Here is a 21923-nt window from a genome sequence, read left to right as displayed (position 1 = left end):
TTCACTTTCATGAACACTTGGTGCTAGAATCAATCATCTGGTTGAGCACTCAGACGTGACCTGAACCTTCTCAAAACAATTGGCTGGGTTTCAAGTCTGAAGAAACACCACACACCTATGAGTCAGCTGCACGGCACATTGCTTGTTATGACCTGTCTTGTCGTGGGTGTGGTTAAAGATAAAGTCACACCCATGTTTAAGAAAAGGAAACCTGGCTCTGCGTGTGGGAGGTTGAAGGTGAGGTGGGAGTGCTTGCTGTGTGCCTTTAGAAAGTATGGTCCTAACGTGCCAGGTGTCACTCACCGTTTGGCCCTCCCTTGTCCCTGCCTGGGCTGTGCTAGCTCAGTGGTGGAATGCTGCTGGCCTGTTTGTTGTGCATAGGAAAGTACAGTAGAAGAGCAAGACCGAGGCTTTGAGCCATGGGCCTGTATTGTCAAGAGCACTAATGTGGAAGATGATTCTCCCACAGTCTGCCAGCACCACAGTAGAGACCTCTGAGAGATGAGACTCCCCCAAAACCAAGTTTATCCTGCGCCAAGTGTTAGTCTAGTAAAACCCAGCATCGTAAGTCAAGATCACTGTAGGTCACTCTGTCCCTCCCGCAGTCTTCTTTCAGTCTTACTTTAAAGTGCACAGAGACTGATAAGTAAACATTTGCTTAAAATATCAAGAATGCTGTTGTTGGGGGTCAACAAGATGGGCTCAAGTAGTAAGCATCTAACTGCTCCTGTTCCCACAGGAGGACATGTAAACCATCTCATTCTAGTGTATCTGATGCCCTCTTCTGGCTTCCCTGGGCATTGCACTCACGGTGCAGACAATCATAAAGGCCAGACACTCATCCACCTAAGATAAAATAAATCTGAAAGAAAATGCTTTTGTTAATTACAGTGTAGCTACCATTTGAATGCTTTGTTTTAAAGCTGTTTCTTTTCCTACAAAAGTTTGTCTTCTGGAAGAAAAAACTTGCACTTCATCTTTGTGTTTTATGGCAACCTTTTGTGTTTTAGATTTTGCTAAACATGCTGATTTTCTAGAAGCCATAAGTAGTGCTTTGAGGGCCCTTTTGCAAACAATGGCCTCCAAGAACATTCCACAGGTAAGATATTACAAACTTCTTGGGAGAAGCTTGAAAAGCTTCTGTGTTTTGCAAGCACATTAACCAAAGGGGCGGGGGAAGCCCTGTTAGAAGAGATGTGGAGATACAGAGGAGCTTTGTGAGAGGACAAGGGAAGCGCTTGAAGTAGAAGAGTGTTCCCCTCCCCCAGCCTGCAGCACCACACGGGGCTGCCTGTGTATGACGATCCTTAGTTGATATTTATGCTATAAACATTTTCTCTAGATGTTGTTAATCTTTTTTGAATACTTAATTCTAGAAACACCTCTGTCTTCCTGAGTCCTCTCTTGGCAGGGAACTTACGATTTTATCAAGGAGATTCCAAGAGGCCATGTGCACCTCCCCGTCAAGTCCCCAGCAGTATAGTACCCTGCCTCCTTTGTTCATTTCCCCTGCATTTTTGTGAACATTTTTTTCTTTTAAAAAAAAGACAGGGTCTCACTATATACCTCAGGCTCTCGTGGAACTCAGTGAATAGACCAGGCTAGCCTAAATGCGGTCTCCGCCTCCCACGTGCTGCCATTAAAGGTGGGCATCCATGTGCTCTGCCTCCCCTGCATCCCAAATCTTCTCTCAGAGTTTGTTTTAGGCAAATCACACTTTACCAATAGATTATCTGATTATGTATGTCTTACAGACTAGTATGGTTTTAAAAGCTGAAATCCCTATATCATCACTCCAGAGCCAAAACAGTTCATTTTCTGCAGACTGCCTTAGCACTGTCCTTTGATAATTGTTTTGTTCTGTATCTTAAATTGGATGTGATGGCTCACACCTGTAATCACAACACTGGGGATTGAGAAGTCAGAGGGTGACCATGAGTCCCGGGTCAGCCTGGACTACAAGATAGAAGTCTATCATTTTGCATTTTAAAAAATTTATTTATGGGGGGGCTGGAGAGATGGTTCCAGTGATTAAGAGCACCAACTGCTTTTCCAGAGGCCCTGAGTTCAATTCCCAGCAACCACTTGTTAGCTCACAACTATTTGTAATGGGATCCAATGCCCTCTTCTGGTGTATCTGAAGACAGCTACAGTGTACTCATATGCATAAAATAATTAAGTAAATCTTTTAAAAAATAGTATTTTATGTGCATTGGTGTTTTGCCTGTGTTTGTGTGAGGGTGTCAGATTCCCTAGAACTGGAGTTGCAGACAGTTGTGAGCTGCCATGTGGGTGCCCAGGTCTTCTGCAAGAGCACAGAGCTCTAACTGCTGAGCCGTCTCTTTAGACCCTCTTATCTCTTTCCTTTTTTCTGTTTGAGACAGGGACTCTATTATGTAGTCCTCACCGTACTAGAACTTGGTGGGTAGACCAGGCTGACCTCAGAATCACTAGATGCGCCTGTCTCTGCTCTCACATGCACTACCATGTTAGCTCTTTTATGTCTGTCTGTCTGTCTGTAAGACAATATCTTTAAAAAGAACAAAAAGAAGGAGCTGACAAGATGACTCTGTGTCTTAGTCAGGGTTTCTATTCCTGCACAAACATCATAACCAAGAAGCAAAGGTTTAAAGGGTTTATTCAGCTTATACTTCCACACTGCTGTTCATCACCAAAGGAAGTCAGGACTAGAACTCAAGCAGATCAGGAAGCAGGAGCTGACGCAGAGGCCATGGAGGGATGTTACTTACTGGCTTGCTTCCCCTGGCTTGTTCAGCTTGCTCTCTTATAGAACCCAAGACTGCCAGCCCAGGGATGGCACCACCCACAATGGGCCCTCCCCCCTTGATCCCTAATTGAGAAAATGCCCCACAGCTGGATCTCATGGAGGCACTTCCCCAACTGAAGCTCCTATCTCTGTGATAACTCCAGCCTGTGTCAAGTTGATACACAAAACCAGCCAGTACATTCAGTGAGTAAATGTACTTCTGGCAAGCCTACATCCCTGAGAACCTACGAAAAAGAGGAAGGGGAGACCTGACTCCACAGAGCTGATCCCTAATCGCTACACACATGTGCCAAAGCACATTTCCAGGTGCATACACCATAAGAACATAATTGTAAATGTTAAGTTTAATTTAAGCAAGTGTGATACATTTTTAAAGCAGCTTTATAGAGATGTGATTTTATACACTATACATTTTGTCTGTTTGAAGTGTACTGCTCAGTAATTTTTGTATATTCCTATGTCCGAGCTCTTAATCTGCCTTGGTTTCCTTACCCAGTTTCCTTCCCTTGCACCATTTATTCATGGAAGAATCTGTTAGTGTTCTCAACAGTCAGATTTGAATGATATATCTGATCATGTTTTTTAATACTCTCCATCTCTTGTCTATATTAAGACCTACATCTAATTAAGATTCAGGTTCATAATTATCAGCAAGAAAAATTCATATTCCTGTATGTATTTTATACTTTAAGTCACAGATCATGTCACTATGTTCATTCAAAGGTTCTAGAGCCGTTGCTCATCACTGCGAGGTCCTTCCAGGAGGCTGCGCATTAGAGATGGCCAGCCTCACGAGACGTCATCTCATTGGTCATTTAGTAAATTTGTCAGCTTGTGTCAAATTTTTAAAGACATTATCGTATAAATAAATAAATAAACAAATAAATAAATGGAAAGGGATACATGATAAGCTATTGTAGAAAGAAATTGCTAATGAAGTTTTTAGAATACGCCCTTTGGCTTTAATAAAACTATGTATTAAATAAGTACTTGAAAAAGGTGAGCCCCATTTCATTTACCTTTTTCCTGATGCGCTTTCTTAAAAGTAAATTTGTCTGCCCCGTTATCTCATTAGTGAATAGCTGCTGCCCTGGCAGCCTCCAAGTGCAGCGCACACTGCTCTCCCCGCCCCTGTCTCCTCCCTGCTCTGCGTTTTGTTGATCTTTTAGTCTCACTGTGAGCTCAGGGTTTTATACTGTTATTTATTTTTAAATAGGATTCCATTATATAGCTCAGGCTTTGAACTGATCCTACTGCCCATTGTAAGTGTTGGCATGACTTGTAGCCTGTGGCATTAGCTACCACACCGGCCGATGGGGACTCTTTCAGGCTGGCTCCCACTCTCTGGCATGGATCTCATGGAGGAGCCCTCAGTTCGTGTCCTCCCCCCTCCATGCTTGAGTCCAGATCTCTGGAGTCTATACAGTGCTGCATGGGCAGGTGGCTTGCCTGTAATTCTAGAGCTCTGAAGGTGGAGATGGAATACCTGGAGCAAACTAGTCACAGTAGCTGCACAGGCAAGCTCTGGGTTCTACTGAAAGAGCTGGCCTCAATGAATAAGATAGAGTATAATTCAGGAAGGCTCCTTGGACCTCCATACATTACACACACCTGCACATAGATGCCCACTGTTGTATGGTGAAACTTTTCCTGAGAAGATGCAGCACACAAGTCTACTCAGAGATAGATCTGATGACAAACCAAAGGATGTTACCAACAAAGTCTAACTTGGTGAACCAATGAGTTTATTGATTTTTCACAGGAATATGAGTGAGGGGTTACTTACAGGAATAGAAGACAGCTGCATCATAGAAAGCCCACCCAGCACCCGGCGCACACTGCACAGTCTGCAGCTCAGTAGGTTGGACAGGGTCCTTTCTAAGTAACTCAGTTGCTCTAAAGCTTCTCCTGGCAGCTCAGCTGCTTCCTGCTGCTTCCAGGCGCTGCCAGGAGTCTTTCCCTCTCAGCATGCCTGAGTGTTGTCTTTGCAGCCCGACTTCCTTGTACCCGAGAGGGATGCTCGGCTTTCGCTTACTCTGGCAGGGAGGGCCTAGTGAAGTTGATCAGATTCAGGGACTTCCTGAAGCTATTTCAGGTGTTTAAACCTTCCTGTTTAAAGAGCTTCCCTGTAAGATGAAATGTTTCCATGTCAGAGAAAACTGGTCCACAGCGCACAGATCAACACTCATATACACGTGAGATAAGTAAATAAATGCCTGCAAATATTTCTTTCTCCCAACAGTGTATGACACCTGAGCAGCTGATGACGCTCTGCAGAGAAGGCATTCATAGTAGTAGCATCGGGGTCAGAGTGAATGTGGTCAGCATCTTGGGGATCACTGGCAGCGTCCTAGCCAAAGAGTACGGCACACTTGAAACTCTGAAGGTAAACAGTTTGTGTATAACCTAAGTGCCGGGAATTCATGATACGAACAAATAGTATAAAGACATTTCTACTGAAGTTTTTAGAATATGCCCTTTGGCTTTAATAAGTACTTGAAAAGGTGAGCCTCATTTCCATTTAAAATGTTCTTCTGATGTGCTTTCTTAAAGATAAATTTGTCTTCAGCATAAGTCCAAATATGAAATTTTTAAAGGTGACTTTTGGGGCTGGAGAGATGGCTCAGTGGTTAAGAGCACTGACTGCTCTTCCAGAGGTCCTGAGTTCAAATCCCAGCAACCACAATGGTGCCTCACCACCATCTCTAATGGGATCTGATGCCCTCTTCCAGTGTATCTGAAGACAGCTAGAGTATACTCATATAAATAAAAGAAATCTTTTTTAAAAATAAGTGAATAAAGGTGACTTTTGGCTTTGCTGTGGTGTTGTGTGTTTTATTCTGCTAGATCAGATAAGATGCATTCTGAAAAACACCTCAGAGGCAAGTCTTCCATCGCTCTGTCAGCAGCTCTGGCATGTCAGTACCTAGGAATTCCCTCAGCACATTGCTGTCCTGGCTAGATTTATGTCAGCTTGACAGAAGCTATAGTCATCTGAGAGGAGGGAGCCCCCGTTGGTTCATTGTGTGTCTGTTACAAACAGGGACAGTTTCTTCATGTAACTGCCATTCTTATGCATTGTACAGCCACCAGTCTAATGCCGTTTCATATCCACTGCTTTCCAGCTGTCTGAAAGATAATCTGTGGAGTGAGTTTGTGCAAGTGAAGCCCCTAAGCTCTATATTGCTTGCAATCTTGAGATCTTCATCTCTCTTGCTAAACAGGCTTCCCTTTGCCCCCCTGCTCGTCTGCACCTCCCTGAACATTTGCACGGACTGTGTCTTACTCCTGTTTCCATGCCCCCTGCATTTCCTACAAATGAGAAGTTAGCTCCAGTGCTTTGATTTTATCCTTTTTTTTTTTTTTAATTTTTTGGACACTTGTCTGTGTCTACAGTGCTCCTTGATTATCCTTGATTATCCTCCCCTCCTTCCAGCTGTGCCTTCCCTCCCCCATGTCCAGCCTTTTTAGTAAGACTACTTCGTACATGAGATGTATGCTTCATAGTACACTCTAGGATATTAAGCCTAATACTGTCATAGCGGTTATCTGCACTGCTTACATTAAAAGGAGAAAATTAGAGCCCAGAGAGGTTAACTGACTAGCATGGTACTGGTGGACTTTGGACCCCATATTGTGCCAGTCTCCATCCCTCCGCCCCTTAACAGGTTACATGTCCCACCCTCACAGAACAGCCAAACTATAATCAGGCTGTTCTGGAAGAGGCCTTTGTAGATTGGGAATGTTCTCATCACTAAGCTCACTAACTGTGGAGGGAAAAGAAGATCATATGTTAGAAGTACACACAGTAGCCAGGCTAGGTGGCACTTTTCTGTATTCCCAGCACATGGGAGGTAGAAGTAGGGGCATCAGAAGTTCAGGGTCATCCTGACAGTCATGAATCTGAGGCCAGCCAGGCTAAGTGACATGAGACCATGTGTCAATAACAAACAAAAACACCACAGTGAAGTAAAATGAGCGTGACTTTAGTCTTGTGATGTGTTGTTTTGTTTCTGTCTTGTTGAGACAGGGTCTCACTATGTGATGTCCTGGAACTCAGTATGTAGACTAGGCCAACCTCGCAGAGTTCTGCCTGCCTCTCCCTCCTGAGCGCTGGGATCGAGGGTGGTATTGATTATTGTTAAAAATGAGAAGCCAGAAGGAAAACTTCAGTAATTTCCAAAATCAAATTTTCATATCATTTATAGACCTCAGTTCACTTGATTTGGTAATATAAACTATAACATATTTAGCTTATCTTGGTCATATTATGCTTGGCATATTTGTAGCTATGTGTAACGTCTTTAGACCTTTAAAGGCTTTCCTTCTTCCCGGGTATCTTTGTATGAAGCAGAATATGGGAGCTGTTGACACATTTGTCATCGATCATTTTGGAAACTGACCTTCATTATCCTCTGTTTGCTTTTTTGTAGACCATTGGGTGCTTTCTGCTGGAAGTTGCCACCAAAGACCCTTCCCTTGTGGTAACAGGAGAGGCTCTGGATGCCCTCTTTGATGTTTTTGCAGATGGTGAAGAAGCTGAAAAGGCTTCAGTTCAAATTAAATTGTTAGCAGCTTTGAAAGAATTCCAGCCAGTCTTCAAAATGAAGGTTTGTATTGCTTTCTTTATAAATGCCCAGGTCTCAGCAGCTCCGGGAAGAAGGGACATGTAGCTTGGAGGGTGTGTAAGTAATTCTGTTTAGTTCAGTGGCTAGCCCAGCATTTCCCTCCGTAGCACTCAGTGAAATGCTTGTTGGCTGTCACGGTTCTGTCATGGCGCTGGGTGTCAGGAATTGGATGGTGCCAGAGTGGCACCTTAACAGGCTCTTCATGATGTCACCAGAGCTGTTACGTAGAAATGCTTTAAAAGCATTTTCATATACTTTTAAACTTCTTTTATATGCTATAATGTGCTTTGTAGGTTAGCTTTGTTGTGGGTATTTTTAACTTGGGCAAAGAAGGCATCTTCAGGATGCTTGGTCCTGGAGAACATAGCAGCTGTTGTATCAGCTCAGTAAGAGCAGCTAAGAGCTGTGTTTTCCATTCTTTATTTTTTGGTGCTGGGAATTGAAGACAATTGTGCTGTGCGCGTGCTCTACCCCTGAGTTATGCCAATGCCTAGGAATTTTAAGAACAAACTTGAATCTTTCCATTTTAGAGGGTTGGTTGTTTTCTTTTCCTTTCTTCTATCCGTCTGTCCATCCTTTCTGTTAGGAGTCACATATGCTAGGCAAGCACTCTACCCCTGAGCTACATTCCCAGCACCCCCAAAATAAAAAGAATTTCTTTTCTTTTTGAGATATATTTCTTTTTATATGGACATTTTTGCCTGTACATATGTCTGAACAGTGCATATGTGAGTGCCCGGAAGCCGGAAGATGGTGTCAGATCCCTCAGCTGGCTCTGGGCTACCTGTCAGTGCTACAAAGCAAACCCAGGATCTCTGGAAGAGCAAGCACTGCTCTTTAATCTCCGAGCCATCTCTTCAGCCCCATTGAGTGGTGTGGCTTTAAGCAGAGACACATGTACCTAGGATTTCTTCCTTTCTCATCCAAAAAAAATAGCATAACATAACCACATTTTCTTCTGTTTTTGCTTAATACTTTCTAAGACCTATTCTTATACCAGTGTGCGGTGCCTACATTGTTCATAAAAGCCTTAGATTTCTGCAGAAGGAGCCTTTGAGATAAGGAGAATGAAGTTTACCCGGTTCCTCCACAGCTGCCAGCAAAGCAGATTAGGCAGAGTGATCAGACCTTCCAGACGGATGTGGTGGTGCCAGCCTCTAATCCCCAAACTTGGAGGTGAATCCTGAGTCCCAGGCCAGCCTTGGTGCACAAAAAGATCCTATCTCAAAGATAAAATGAATGAGGGTTGGAAATGTGTAGAGTATGTGTTTAGCATTTGTGAGACCCGGGGTTTAATCCTCAGCATCAAAAAATTGAGTAAGAACAAAACTCTAAAGAAGGCGGTGCTTGAAAGCTTTATGGAATCTCTGAACTGGGAGAGCAACCTAAACCACTGAGGCCGGCGATGCGATGGGCTGGGCTGGTTTTCCTGTTGAGCATGCATTGCTGCAGTAGAACGTTTCACTGCTGGAGTTTTGGTTTCCTCTGCGGGAGAAAGCCACGATTACCTTTCTGTAGCCAGAGGCCAGCCTACAGTGTGGGGTAGGAGGTTTTTTATTTTGGTTTTGGTTTATATTACTGGAAATGGAATCCAGGACCTTATAGATGCTTGGCAAGTAACTATACATGACCTACAGTTTTAAAACAAAGCCCATGTGTGTAAAATGGAGATAGATAGATTTCTGTAAGAAGGAGGCATTAGAAGCCTCAAGTTGCATTTGAACACAGTTCCATGTGGTGGACTAGAGACTTTGTCTAAAGCCATGCTTCTCAAAAGTGTCCTCCACCCTCCCCTCCCAGTTCCCACAGCACCACCTGCTGTCTTGTCAGAATGTGGATTTTTTTTCTTTTTTTAAAATTCTGAGTTAATCTCATTTTTTATAGTGTGGCAGAATGCAGATTCTTAGCCCTCAGTTCCTGACCTCTAGATTAGAAACTTAGGAGAGATACCAGTCGGGGCCCCACCAGCCCATTCTGTAGGGAGTTTTAAGAACTGGTGCTTAAGACTAAAAGTGAGGGCTGGAGAGATAGTCCGTGTAAAGAGCACTGGCTGCTCTTTCAGGGGACCTGGCCTGGGTTCTCGGCTCTCACATGGCTACTTACTGGCGCCCTCTTCTGACCTTTGTGGGTACTGCGGGCATGTAGTGCACCCCCGTGCGTGTAAGCAAAACATCCGTACACATGAAACAAAGGGGCTGGGGATGTTCAGGGGTTTAGAGTACCTGGTGCCTTTGCGAAGATCCAGCTTCAACTCTCAGTATCCACATGATGGCTCAGAACCATCTTACCTCCAGTTCCAGGGCACCCATTGACCTATTCTGACCTCTGTGGGCCCCAGGCACTCATGTGGGACACACAGGTACATGGAAGCAAAGTGTTCATACAAATAAAATTAAATCATTTTTTAATTAAAGATAAAAATATCTTTTAAAAAAAGACTAGGGGTGGGTTTGATTTCCATAAACTTCAATCCTTTTTATTCATAGTTCTTATGTTCTTATTTTTCCTCTCCTTTGGTGTTTTTCTTTTCTTTTCTTTCTTTCTTTTTTTTTTTTTTTTTTTTTGAGATAAGGTCTCTCTCTATGTAACCCTGGCTGTCCTAGAACTCACCATGTAGATCAGGCTGGCGTCAAACTCAAAAAGATTCATCTGCCTCTATCACTGCCTCCAGAATACTGGGATCAAAGGTGTGCAATTGGCTTATAACTGTGTGTATTCAAGTCGGAGACATAGTTCAGTGGTTAGAGGATTCACCATGCAAGTGTGAAAACCAGGAGACAAGATTGTAGTTCAACGCCAGGCAGTGGTGGTGCACGTCTGCAATCCCAGCACTTGGGAGGCAGAGGCAGGTGGATTTCTGAGTTTGAGGCCAGCCTGGTCTACAGAGTGAGTTCCAGAGGCTATACAGAAAAACCCTGTCTCGAAAAACAGAAACAAAAAGATTATAGATCAACATTTCCTACCACAATGCTAGGTGGAGTCTCAGCTTCAGAAGGTGCAGGCAGAGGGAAGAAGCTGACCAGCCCCATCAGCAAGCTCTGTGTGACTGAGGGACCCTACCTCAGTGACAGTGGGAAAGGAAAAAATGGCCACATAGTCGTGTTTCTTTTCTTCATGTTCCATACTCTAGTTAATCTAGAGTAAAACTTTGACTATATTCTTTGAAATGTCATGTTTATAAAATAGTTATCTTCCTTAGGTGATTTACTAATAGATAACAAATTAGGTGATACGTTTTCATTCTCTTTCTTGCCAGATACGGAAAGAAGGGAGGGGCAAATACAGTCCAGATCAGCTGTGTGTTCTCGACAACGTGAAGATGAATTTGAGACGGTTTATTGCGTACCAGGAAACTGTTGAGAAAAGACTGACTTCTTAAACCATCAAGAGGACCAGAGCTAGGGCTGGCTGGGCAGCTGCATGCCAGGCTGGTACGAACAGTCCTGGGTTTATCCCTCGCTCTTGAGAAAAAAGACGAAGAGAAGCTGCTTCTCCTGGTGGATTTAATGCTAAGAATACTGAAGGGTTTCCCTTGAATATTCGTGCTTCCAAAGCCTTTTTTTCCTTTTTGAGACAGGTTCTCACTAGGTAACCACTCCTGGCCTGGAGCTCACAGAGGTCTACCTGCCTCAGGTAGACCTGATTGCTGGGATTTAAGTATTCAACACCACACATGGCCTCCAAAAGCCATTTTCAATGCCTCTATTCTGGATATTAGCTTGAATGTGAGAAACTATAGGAAATGTGTGTTACATCTCCAACGTACTTTAACCACTGAAAATGCACCACAATCTCAGGTGCTAGGGGTGGCATTCTGGGCCTTGCTCCTGCTCAGCGAGCACTCTGCCACAGTTACGCCCCTAGTCCGCAAGTGGTCCTTAATTTAAGGGCAGTAAAGATGACTTCAGACAATTATGTCCTTCAATTTTTCGAGAAAAGAAATTAAGTCATTGTTTGGATGTTTTTTAAAGCCAGTATCATTTTATATTAGCTAACTCCTAATTGAAATATGAAGATAAGTTTTATAAAATATTTTGTTATGGAGAACTATATACTAATATTGACTCTTTTGTGAAGTAAATGACTTGAATTTGTCACTGTATTATAATGAGGTGATTGTATTCTGTATAGGGGTCTGAGCAGTTATTCTATGTAACATCATTCCCTGTCGTGAAATTAGTAGAAAATGCTGGGCAGGTGGTGCACACCTTTAATCCCAGATCTTCAGAGGCAGAGGCAGGAGGATCTCTTGAGTTCAAAGCCAGCCTGGTGTACAGATTGAGTATCAGGATAGCAAGAGAGACCCTGTCTCAAAAAAAAAAAAATAGAAAATATTTTTGAATAAATAACTTTTAACTGGATGTTTTCCGTCTTACAGGTTATTTTTTATAGCCCTAAGTATACGCCTTCCTAGGCAGTTTGCTTCATGTCAGAGCTTACAGAGGAGAGCAGCATGACTTTCTGCATGACCCCTCCTTACTGTGAGAAATGTGGGTACCAGATAGGGCTCACGCTGGGACTGTAGTCCACATTGTCCGGGGACAGCCCTGGGCTGCTCCCGAACCATCCATTTGCCTGGTCACAGTGATCAGAGGCAAGCTCAAAACACAATGTAGGCTGTGATTTCCCCTAGACCTGTAGATGCATGGATCACTTACTGGCGTTCATTTCATGTACACTGTGGCCTAGTAAACAATTTCTCCTGTCCAGAACAGTTTGTTAGGAAGCCAGGATTATTTATCAGTTCTGAGGAGTCACTGAGACCCCGAAAGCAGAGATGGCGAGGTTTTCTGGTGGGATGGGAAATGGAGATACTCTGTGCACAGCAGGGACTTTATTCTCCTGGGTGAAGAGCTGGGTGGCTGTGCGTGATCGCTGCAGCAAGTATCTGACCCAGGAGTTTTATAGCATGTGCTTTTTCAAAGAGATTTCTTTTTCCTGGAGTGGGGCTTTATATGCGAGTTCAAGGCCAGTCTAAGCTAAAAAGTAAATTCAGGATTAGTTTCAGAGATCTTCTGCCTCAGGTGTTTGTCTTACCCATTTGAAAGAGAGGAGTGTTTCTGATTCTGTTTGTTCCCTGCTTCCTGGACTTAGAACAAAGCGGACAGTCAAGTTCAGGGCACCCAGTGGTGTTTGTTGAGTGAATGAGTGTCATGAGTTTGTTTTATTAAGCTGTTAGATGGCTTGGTCACCCTGCAGTACAGCACAGTCAGGTGCCTGAACATGTGCGTGGACAACTTTTAAGGCACTACTGGTTCCACCCCCGTGCTCCTGGTCAGCTTTCTATTGTAGCAATAGGGAAGTGGAAAAGCCCTGGGCACACTCCCCAATTGTAACTTCTGACACAGAAGCTAAGTAGTCAGTGTTGTTTGTGGGGCAGTGTGATAGAGAAGGCTTTAGAAGGGACGATGGCGCACGCCTGCAGTCCTAGCACTCAGGAAGCTCGTGCCGGAAGATCGTGAGGTGAAAGCCTGTTTGGGCTACACAGCAGGACCCATCAAGAAAAGAAAGTCCATGAAGAAATGTATTTGAAAATCTTCTGGAAGTCAGGAATAGAGGCACATACCTTTGATTCTACACTCAGGAGGCAGGCGCATGGAGATCTCTGAGTTAAAGGCTAACCTGGTCTAGAGAGCAAGTTCCAGGGACAGCCAAGGCTACATAGTCAACAAAAAGAAAAAAGAACTAGAATTGTACCGCACAACTATAAGCTATTTAAAGTATTAAAGTACAAAGCTAGCTTAGATTCTTCATTTTAGAAGTTTTTGTTTTGTTTTGTTTTGTTGTTGTTGTTGCTGCTGTTGTTGTTGTTGTTTGGTTTTTGAGATAGGATTTCATTTAGCCCAGGCTAGTATCACATATACTTTGGTTTTTTTGTTTGTTTGTTTTTGTTTTGTTTTTTTTTTTGTTTTGTTTTTTTGTTGTTGTTGTTGTTGGGTTTTTTTTTTTTTTTTTTTTTTTTTTTTTGGATTTTGTTTTTTTCCGAGACAGGGTTTCTCTGTATAGCCCTGGCTGTCCTGGAACTCAGTCTGTAAACCAGGCTGGCCTCAAACTCAGAAATCCACCTGCCTCTGCCTCCGAGAGTGCTGGGATTACAGGCGTGTGCTACCACTGCCTGGCTTCACATATACTTTGTAGCTGGGGCTGCCTTTGAGGTGTTGCTCCATCTTCTACCTCACAAGTAGAACTGATTTAGGGATTTTTTTTTTTTTTTTTTTTTTGGTTGGTTGGTTGTCTTGGCTAGCTGGTTGGTTGGTTCTTTCATTGGTGCTTATATGCATGCACATGACTAGATACTCTGGTGCTAGAGTTGCAGGCAGTCAGAAGCACCTAATGTGGGTATGTGATCTGAACTCAGGTCCTCTGCTTAGCCATCTCTCCAGCCCTGGTTTTAGGATTTTAAAGTCTTCCCTACTTTTCCATAACACCTAGTGTCTTATTTAGGGTTTCTATTGCTGTGAAGAGACTGCAACCAGGGCATCTATTATAGAGGAAAACATTTAGATTGGGCTGGCTTGCAGTTCAGAGGTTTAGTCCATTGTCGGCATGACGGGAACTGTGGCAGCATGCCGGCAGACGTGGTGCTGCAGAGCTAGTTGCGAGTTCCACACCCAGATCCAGAGAGAGAGAGTGAGCCACCAGGCCTGAGCTGAGCTTCTGAAACCTCAGAGCCCACCTCCTGCCACACAATTCCCCCACAAAGCCACACCTACTCTAAGAAGGCTCATGTAATGTCACTCTGACTCCATGGGGGCCATTTTCTGTGTAAGCTTGAGGATCACATAAAAGGCTGCAGATACGGCAGTCTGGTGATCCTTGTAATCAATGCATGGACGTCTTATCAGAGGCAGCAGATGCGCCATGATAATAGTGAACCTCCGAACTATAAGTCAGCTCCAGTTAAATGTCCTTTAGAAGAATTGCTATGATCATGGTGTCTCTTCCTGGAAACCCTAACTAAGAAGTTTGTACCGGGAACTGGGGTATTGCCGTGAGAGGCCTGACTATTCTTTCACTTGCAGGGATAAGGAATACTTTGGGACTTTGGACTAGAAAAGCAATTGGACATTTTAAGCAGTGTTTAACGGGGCATCCTAGCAGCGCGGAAGACAGTGGTGCGGAGGGTGACTTGAACTGTAGGCCTGGCCCAGGAGGTTTCAGAGAAGAACTTTTAAGTATGTTGCCTTGGCCGTGGTGTATCTTCAAAGAAATAAAACAGTGTCTAAAACAGCAATGAACAATCCAAAAAGGAAATTACTGTAATAATTGTGTTTTACTCACAACCAAAAACATATGTAGGAATACAAAGTCATAGGAGAAATGTAATATCTATATATCTACAAAAATGGCACTCCATAGGTGACCAGGCTCAGCACTGTGGTTATGCGCTGGCATCAACAAGCACCCCAACACACCAGCCCCACCACTCTAAACTAGTTCCAGTATCTCTGCCTCCCCGTCTCTACAAACAGAATCAGGTTTATGAAGTTTTAATAAAAATTGTTTTGTTTTGTTTTGAGACAGGGTTTTTCTGTGTAGCCCTGGCTGTCCTAGAACTCACTCTGTAGACCATGCTGGCCTCGAACTCAGAAATTCACCTGCCTCTGCCTCCCAAGTGCTGGGATTAATTTATTGTATTATGTGAGTAGCTGTATTCATGAGAGTCAGAGGACAAGTCTGGCTCTCTTTGAAACATGGGATCAGGAGATCTGAACTTGGGTCTTTAGAAATTCACAGTGTGGTGGTTTGAAAGCTGTCCCTTGTAAGTCTCTGGCATACTTGGTCCTAGCTGGTGGTTGCTTGGGGGAAGGCTTAGGAGGTATGGCCTTGCTAGAGGAAGTGTGTTGCTGTGGGCAGGCTTCGAAGTTTCAAAAGCCACAGACGATTCCTCCCTAACTCTCTCTGCTTCCTGACTGCATTTCACTTGCCGGGTGTCAGTGGTGCATGAATTTAATACCAGCACTGAGACAGGCAGGTGGATCTCTAGATTTGAGGCCTGCCTGGACTATGTAGTGGATTCTGGGACAGCGGATTATGTAGAGAGACCCTGTATCCAAAACAAAAAAAACACACCTGATGCTGCCAGGCATGGTGGTACATACCTGTCATCTGCTGTTTGGAAGTAAAGGCAGGAGGACCAGGAATCCAAAGGCATTCTTAGCTACATAGTTTGAAGCAGCCCCAGCTAGAGGAGATCCTGCTTCAATAATAGTAGTAAATTTGAGGTTTTTAAAATTTATTTATTTTGGGGTTTTTTGGGTTTTTTGAGACAGTTTCCTGTGTAGCCTTGTCTATCCTGGAACTCTTAGATCAGACTGGCCTTGAATTCACAGATATCCTCCTGCCTCTACCTCCCAGTGCTGGGATTAGAGCCATGCTCCACCACACCCAGCCATAGTAAACATTTTAAAATGACTTGTTACGGTGCCAGTGAATCCTAGGGGCAGAATAAGCTGTAGGGCTCATCCTGACACTGTGGTGCACAACTTTAATCCCAGCACTCAGGAGGCAGAGGCAGGCAGATCTCTTGAGTTTGAGGCCAGCCTGGTCTACAGAGTGAATTCCAAAGCAGTCAGGGCTACACAGAGAAACCCTGTCTTAGAGAGAGAGAGAAAGAGAGAGATCTCAAAAGAACTTGCCAAGAGAGCCACATCAAAGCAGAAAGCTCGCAAAAATGGTTGAAATGAGCAAAGCGAGCATCTTCGGAAAGCACAAGAGATGGAGGGCTCACTTTATAGTGTGGCTGTTGGTTTGATTTTTTTTTTTTTTTTGAAAAACTAAACATTCAGATCGTCACATTTACATAGCTACAGAAATTAAAATTTGGGGGCTGGAGAGATAGATCAGTGGTTAAGGGCACTGACTGCTCTTCCAGAGGTCCTGAGTTCAATTCTCAGCAACCACATAGTGGCTCACGACCATCTGTATTGGGATCCCATGCCTTCTAGTGTGTCTGAAGAGAGTGACAGTGTACTCACATATATAAAATAAATACATCTTTTTTTTAAAACTTCTTTTCTATTGCTATGAAGAGACGCCAAGTTGACCGAGGCAACTCATAAAAGGAAGCATTTTATTGGGACTTGCTTGCATTTTCCAAGGGCCAGTCCATTATCATGGCTGGGAGCATGAGAGCAGGAAGACGGGTGGCGGGTGCTGGAACCATAGCTTAGAGCTACATCCTGATCCTCAGGCAGAGAAGCAAAGAGAAACCGGGCCTGGTGGGCTTTTAAAACCTTAAAGCCCGCCCCCAGTGACATAATTCCTCCAACGAGGCCACACCCACTCTAACAAGGCCTTTCTTTCTCAGTGCTACACCCGGGTGACTAATCATTCAAACATATGAACCTGTGGGAGCTAGTCTTATGTAAAGTGCCTCAGCCGAGGAGATAGCTCAACAGATAAAGGCGCTTGCCACCAAGCCTGATGACCTGAGTTCAGTCTCTAAGACCCATAATGGTGAAACCAAAAGTTGTTCTCTGAACTCCGCATGTGAGAGACCAACACAAAGCCATCCATTCATGTAAAAAGAGTTCTTTTTACCCCTTTCCTTCTCCCTCTTACTCCAGCCCTGGCCCTGGACCGTGCTTACGCACGCGCGCGCGCACACACGCGCACGCACACACACACACACACGCCACCCCTCGCCACTTGCTCTGCCCCATAGGATTTTTTTATTTGTTTCTCATTGCAGATGGTTGTGAGCCACCATGATGTGGTTGCTGGGATTTGAACTCAAGACCTCTGGAAGAGGTAGTCAGTGCTCTTAACCACTGAACCATCTCACCAGCCCATCGAAAGAGTTTATTTATTCGTTTGTTTATTTGTTTATTAAAAAAAAAAAAGACTGGCAAGATGACTGTTGTCTTTCTCACTGCTTCCTCCATGTGGGTACACGTGATCCTTCCTGCTCCTGATTTCATACCATGCCTTCTCAGCTATGATGAGATGAACTCTAGCCCTCTGCAACTGTTAACCAAATAAACTTTGTTTCTTAAGTCTATTTTGGTCGTGGTATTGTATTACAGCAACAGAAAAGTAGCTGATAAACACCTGAGAGACAGAGACAAGAGGATCAGGAGCTCAGGGTCACTCTTGGCTACATAGCAACTTCAAGACTAGCCTGAATCACGTAAGACTGTGTCAAGACTAACCAACTAAATTACATGATAAAAAATATGCTGGCGCACACCTTGCAAGCCATCCTTTTATGGTGGAAGCAAGCAGGCTTCTGTGAACTTGAGACCAGCCTGATCTACATAGTAAGTTCCAGGCCAGCCATGGCTACATAATGAGAACCTGGCGATGATGATGAGACAGAAGATCGTGGTGGTGGTGGTGGTGGTGGTGGTGGTGGTGATAAAACAATCTGTAAAATGTTGCTGAGACAATTTAAAGAAATCCTAAATAAATGGAGAAATAAACCGTATTTGTGATTGGATGATAGCATTGTCTCCCAATAATCCATCAATATTAGTAGGCTTTCTTTTTTTGTGTATTGCACTTATGGGAATCAAACTTAGGACTGCTCACAAGCCAGACAAGCACTCTACCACTGGACTATACTCCATCCCCTTAATTAATCGATAGATACAACAGTCTCAATTAAAGGTGTGCTTGCCAGGTGACCTGAACTCAGTCCCCAGCACTCGTGGGGTGGAAGGAGAAAACTGAGTCCTGTAAGCTGCCCTCCAACGGGCCCATGCACGTCACTGTGCACCCCAGCTCCCACTAACTACACGCATGTAATTTTAAAGGTTTTTACAAAGAAGTTCAAGGGCCGGGCAGTGGTGGCGCACGCCTTTAATCCCAGCACTTAGGAGGCAGAGGCAGGTGGATTTCTGAGTTCGACGCCAGCCTGGTCTACAGAGTGAGTTCCAGGACAGCCAGGGCTATACAGAGAAACCCTGTCTCCAAAGGAAAAAAAGAAAAGAAAAAAGGTTCAATGCCATCTTTGTTTACACAACCAGTTTGAGGCTAACCATGGCTACTAGAGAACTTATCTCAAAAAGGGAAGAAAAGAAGAAATGAAGGAAGAATAGAATATTCACTGTAACTGTTTTTCTGAGTTTTTAAAAAAACACCTTTGAAGAAGGAAAAGTTGAACTATTTACAATACCTGATTTGTTTTTGGTGGTGGTGGTGGTGGTGGTGAGTTTTTTGGTTTGGTTTGGTTTGGTTTAGTTTTTTGGTTTTCTTGGGGTTTTGTTTTTGTTTTTGTTTTGTTTGATTTTTCAAGACAGGGCTTCTCAGTATAACTAACCCTGGCTGTCCTGGACCTCACTTTCACTTTGTAGACCAGGCTGGCCTCAACTCACAGAGATCCACCTGCCTCTGCCTCCCGAGTGCTGGGGTTAAAGGTCTGCACACCACACGGAGCTTCTGATTCTTTTTTTAAACAGCGGATCCTCTTTATGACTGGATGTTCTGACTTAGTTCACTTTGCCCGCCCATGGCTGGCTGGGAGGAAGATTTGAATTGCTGTCTGATATTAAGTAGCCAAGCATAGAGAAGACAAAGCAGGTGGTGACACAGACTCAGTGGAGCAAGAAAGGCAAAAGATAGAAGCAGAGACTCTCAGTGAAGGCTATGGCTGCTATGGTTCGCCAAAGACCAGGCCCTGTAGATCACTGGAGTCAGAATCAGTAGCGAGGCCGGAGCTAGATAGGCCCCCTTGGATGGGGAGGCTCTTAGAGGAGACGGACTGGCAAACATACATGTCAGGGAAGCACCCAGAGATACCTGAAACCTCTAGCATCATGTTCTGACCCTGGGACCAAAATAAAAAATTTAAAAAAATAATGAGCCTAACATAATTCTGTTGACTGTGTGCATGGCCACACCTGAAACTGCATAAGTCCATGGGTCGTTAATGTAAGGAAAGGAATATAGATTACTGGCACAAAACCGAGTCCAGAAATAGACCTGTGATTGTATGGTCAATTGATTTTCCACTAAGGTGCAAGCAGAGAAATAGCTCCTTTTCAATAAATGGTCGTAAAAAAAAACCAGCTAGGGCTGGTGAGATGCCTCAGTGGATTGGGGTGCTTGCAGATGAGGCCGATTTTGATCCCTGAGACCTCCATGGTGGAATCAGAGAACTGACTTCCACAATTGTTCTTTGGCCTCCAAAAATATATTCATACACACACACACACAAATAAATAAATAAATGTAATAGAACGACATCTATATGAACTCAAGAATCAAGAATTTTGTTTTTTTAATTGTGTTAATTTTTTTTTAAAAGACAGGCTCTTGCTATATGGCCTGGTTTGACCTCCAGCCTATAATTCTCCTGCCTCAGTCTCCCAAATTAGACTTGCAGATCTGCATGACCTTGCCTGTCACATTTATTATTATTATTATTATTATTATTATTATATTGAAGCTTAAACCTAAGGCCTTGTGCACACTAAGAGACCCCTTTACCACTGGTCTACATTCTTAGCCCCAAATTCACTTTTTCCCCCAAAATTAACTTTTTGAAGTAGTACTGAAGATTGAACCCAGGGCCCCAAATATACTAAGCATATATTACTACTACTGAGCTACACTTCAGCCTGTAAATCATCAAGTTCCTCTTAAGGGCAGCCAACATATTCTGAGGGAGACTACAGTGGCCACTAGTGTGAGTTGCTGCTGGACCTTGATTCGTTCATAGCAGCTCTCAGCCGTTTTACCCATTGTGAGTTTTGGTGCCCGTAACTGCAAAGTGCAAAAGCAGGCAAGATAGGCCAGACTCAGAGAGACCCACCTGCTTCTGTCTCCTGAGTGCTGGGACTAAAGGTGTGAGTCACCGTGTTGGACAATAATGTGGTTTTCACTCATTACTTTGCTGAGTTAAGAGACTATATTATTGTAATTATCTAACTAGAAGTCATGTGTATGTGTTTGATCTGTTTATTCGAGACAGAGACTCAAGTAGCCCAAGCTAGCTTTGACCTGGCTAAACACCCAAGGCTGGCCTTGAACTCCTGATTCTTCTGCCTCTGCTTGCCTCTGCTTGTCTAGTGAGAGCATCACAGGTGTGCACCATCACACCTAATTGTCCTCATGTCCTCAAATTTTGTCCAATAAGAGAGAGCTAATTTCTTTAATGGAACTGCTTGGTCCACTTAATTGAGTTCCTCCCATTTTTAGAGCAGAGTGAAAAATTACAGCAAGTAGTTTCCAGTGCTTGCTTAAGTCTATTTTTTTGTTTTGTTTGTTTGTTTGTTTGTTTGTTTTAGGATTTGGTTTTTTTGAGACAGGGTTTCTCTGTGTAGCCCCGGCTGTCCTGAAACTCACTCTGTAGACCAGGTTGGCCTGGAACTCAGAAATCCACCTTGCCTCTGCCTCCCAGAGTGCTGGGATTACAGGCATGTGCCCACCTCCTTAAGTCTATTTTTTTTTTAATCCTCTCTAATCTTACATAGGAATCCTAATGGTGACCCAAAAGTTTGATGTTTTCAGCAATAATCAAGAAAAGAACAAATTCTTTTTGAATTAACGAGTCACTGACTTCAAATGCTTCCATTTACTGGAGAGGACGCAGGAAACACGGTCCCTTCTCTCGTTTGTAGGAAGCAATTTCTCGAGTTTGTTTAACACAAACACAATTAAAGTTATTTATGTAAAATAGGAAGAAACCCAATTGTCACGTTTTCGAATGAACGCTGTCAAAGTAAAGGGATAACCAATTCATTTTCATAGATTCCCGGGACAGCTCTGAACAAAATGCTTTCCATGAGGCCGTCTCAAAAAATCCTCTTCACTTTCCCTTGGTTTTCTCCCTAAAGAACGTACAAAGATGGATATTTAGTTTAAAGTTATAATGGTCTTTCAAAATATTACACCCTTCAGTGAGACAGACAGCTGCAAGTAGGCATGATGGTGCAAACTTGTAATCCTAGCACTGGGGGAGGGAGGTGGGGATTTAGCTCAGTGGTAGAGTATCTTGTCAAGCTAGCATAAGGCCCTGGGTTCAGTTTACAGCACAAGCTGGTAGAAGCAGGAAGGCTGGGAGCTCAGGGACATCATCTGCTCTTAGTGAGTTCAAGGCCAGCCTAGGAACGAAGCAAGGAAGGGATAACAGATAATGCCGCATCAGACAACTGTTCTCATTAAAATTCATTCATTAATTTATAATTTAATAAGCTGTTATAAACTACCAGAAAAACTGTAAAGAAAAGGAAATGGAATGGAACTTTTTTGTTTGTTTGTTTGTTTGTTTGTTTGAAGACAGGGTTATTCTGTATAGCCCTGGCTGTCCTGGAACTCACTCTGTAGACCAGGCTGGCCTCGAACCCAGAAATCCGCCTTCCTCTGCCTCCCAAGTGCTGGGATTAAAGGTATGGGCCACCACCGCCTGGCTTCCCTGTCTTTTCTTGAAAGGAGTTTCAAGACATGGTGACACAAACTTGCAATCCCAGCCCTTAGGCTGTCAGGTTTGGTGGCAAGTACCTCTACCCTCTGAGCCATCGCTCCAGACCACAGCTAGATATTTTGGGGTTGTTTTTATAGTA

The 21923-nt window shown here is 43.6% G+C and overlaps 1 protein-coding gene across 1 annotated transcript in view; it reads left to right on the top strand.

The window, feature by feature from the left end:
• Positions 1–11777, top strand: part of Heatr3 (HEAT repeat containing 3) — a 37775-nt gene extending 25998 nt beyond the window's left edge. Inside the window, exons 12-15 of the mRNA XM_052166632.1 lie at positions 1011–1099; positions 5031–5174; positions 7222–7398; positions 10673–11777. Of these exons, the coding sequence (XP_052022592.1) occupies positions 1011–1099; positions 5031–5174; positions 7222–7398; positions 10673–10795 (533 nt within the window). The 3' untranslated portion in view covers positions 10796–11777. The remainder of the gene's footprint in view (positions 1–1010; positions 1100–5030; positions 5175–7221; positions 7399–10672) is intronic.
• The last annotated feature ends 10146 nt before the right edge of the window (positions 11778–21923 follow it).

This window comes from Apodemus sylvaticus, chromosome 21, assembly GCF_947179515.1.
Source record: "Apodemus sylvaticus chromosome 21, mApoSyl1.1, whole genome shotgun sequence".
In the NCBI taxonomy this organism is placed as follows: Eukaryota; Metazoa; Chordata; class Mammalia; order Rodentia; family Muridae; genus Apodemus; species Apodemus sylvaticus.
This window is presented reverse-complemented; position numbering and strand designations above follow the sequence as displayed.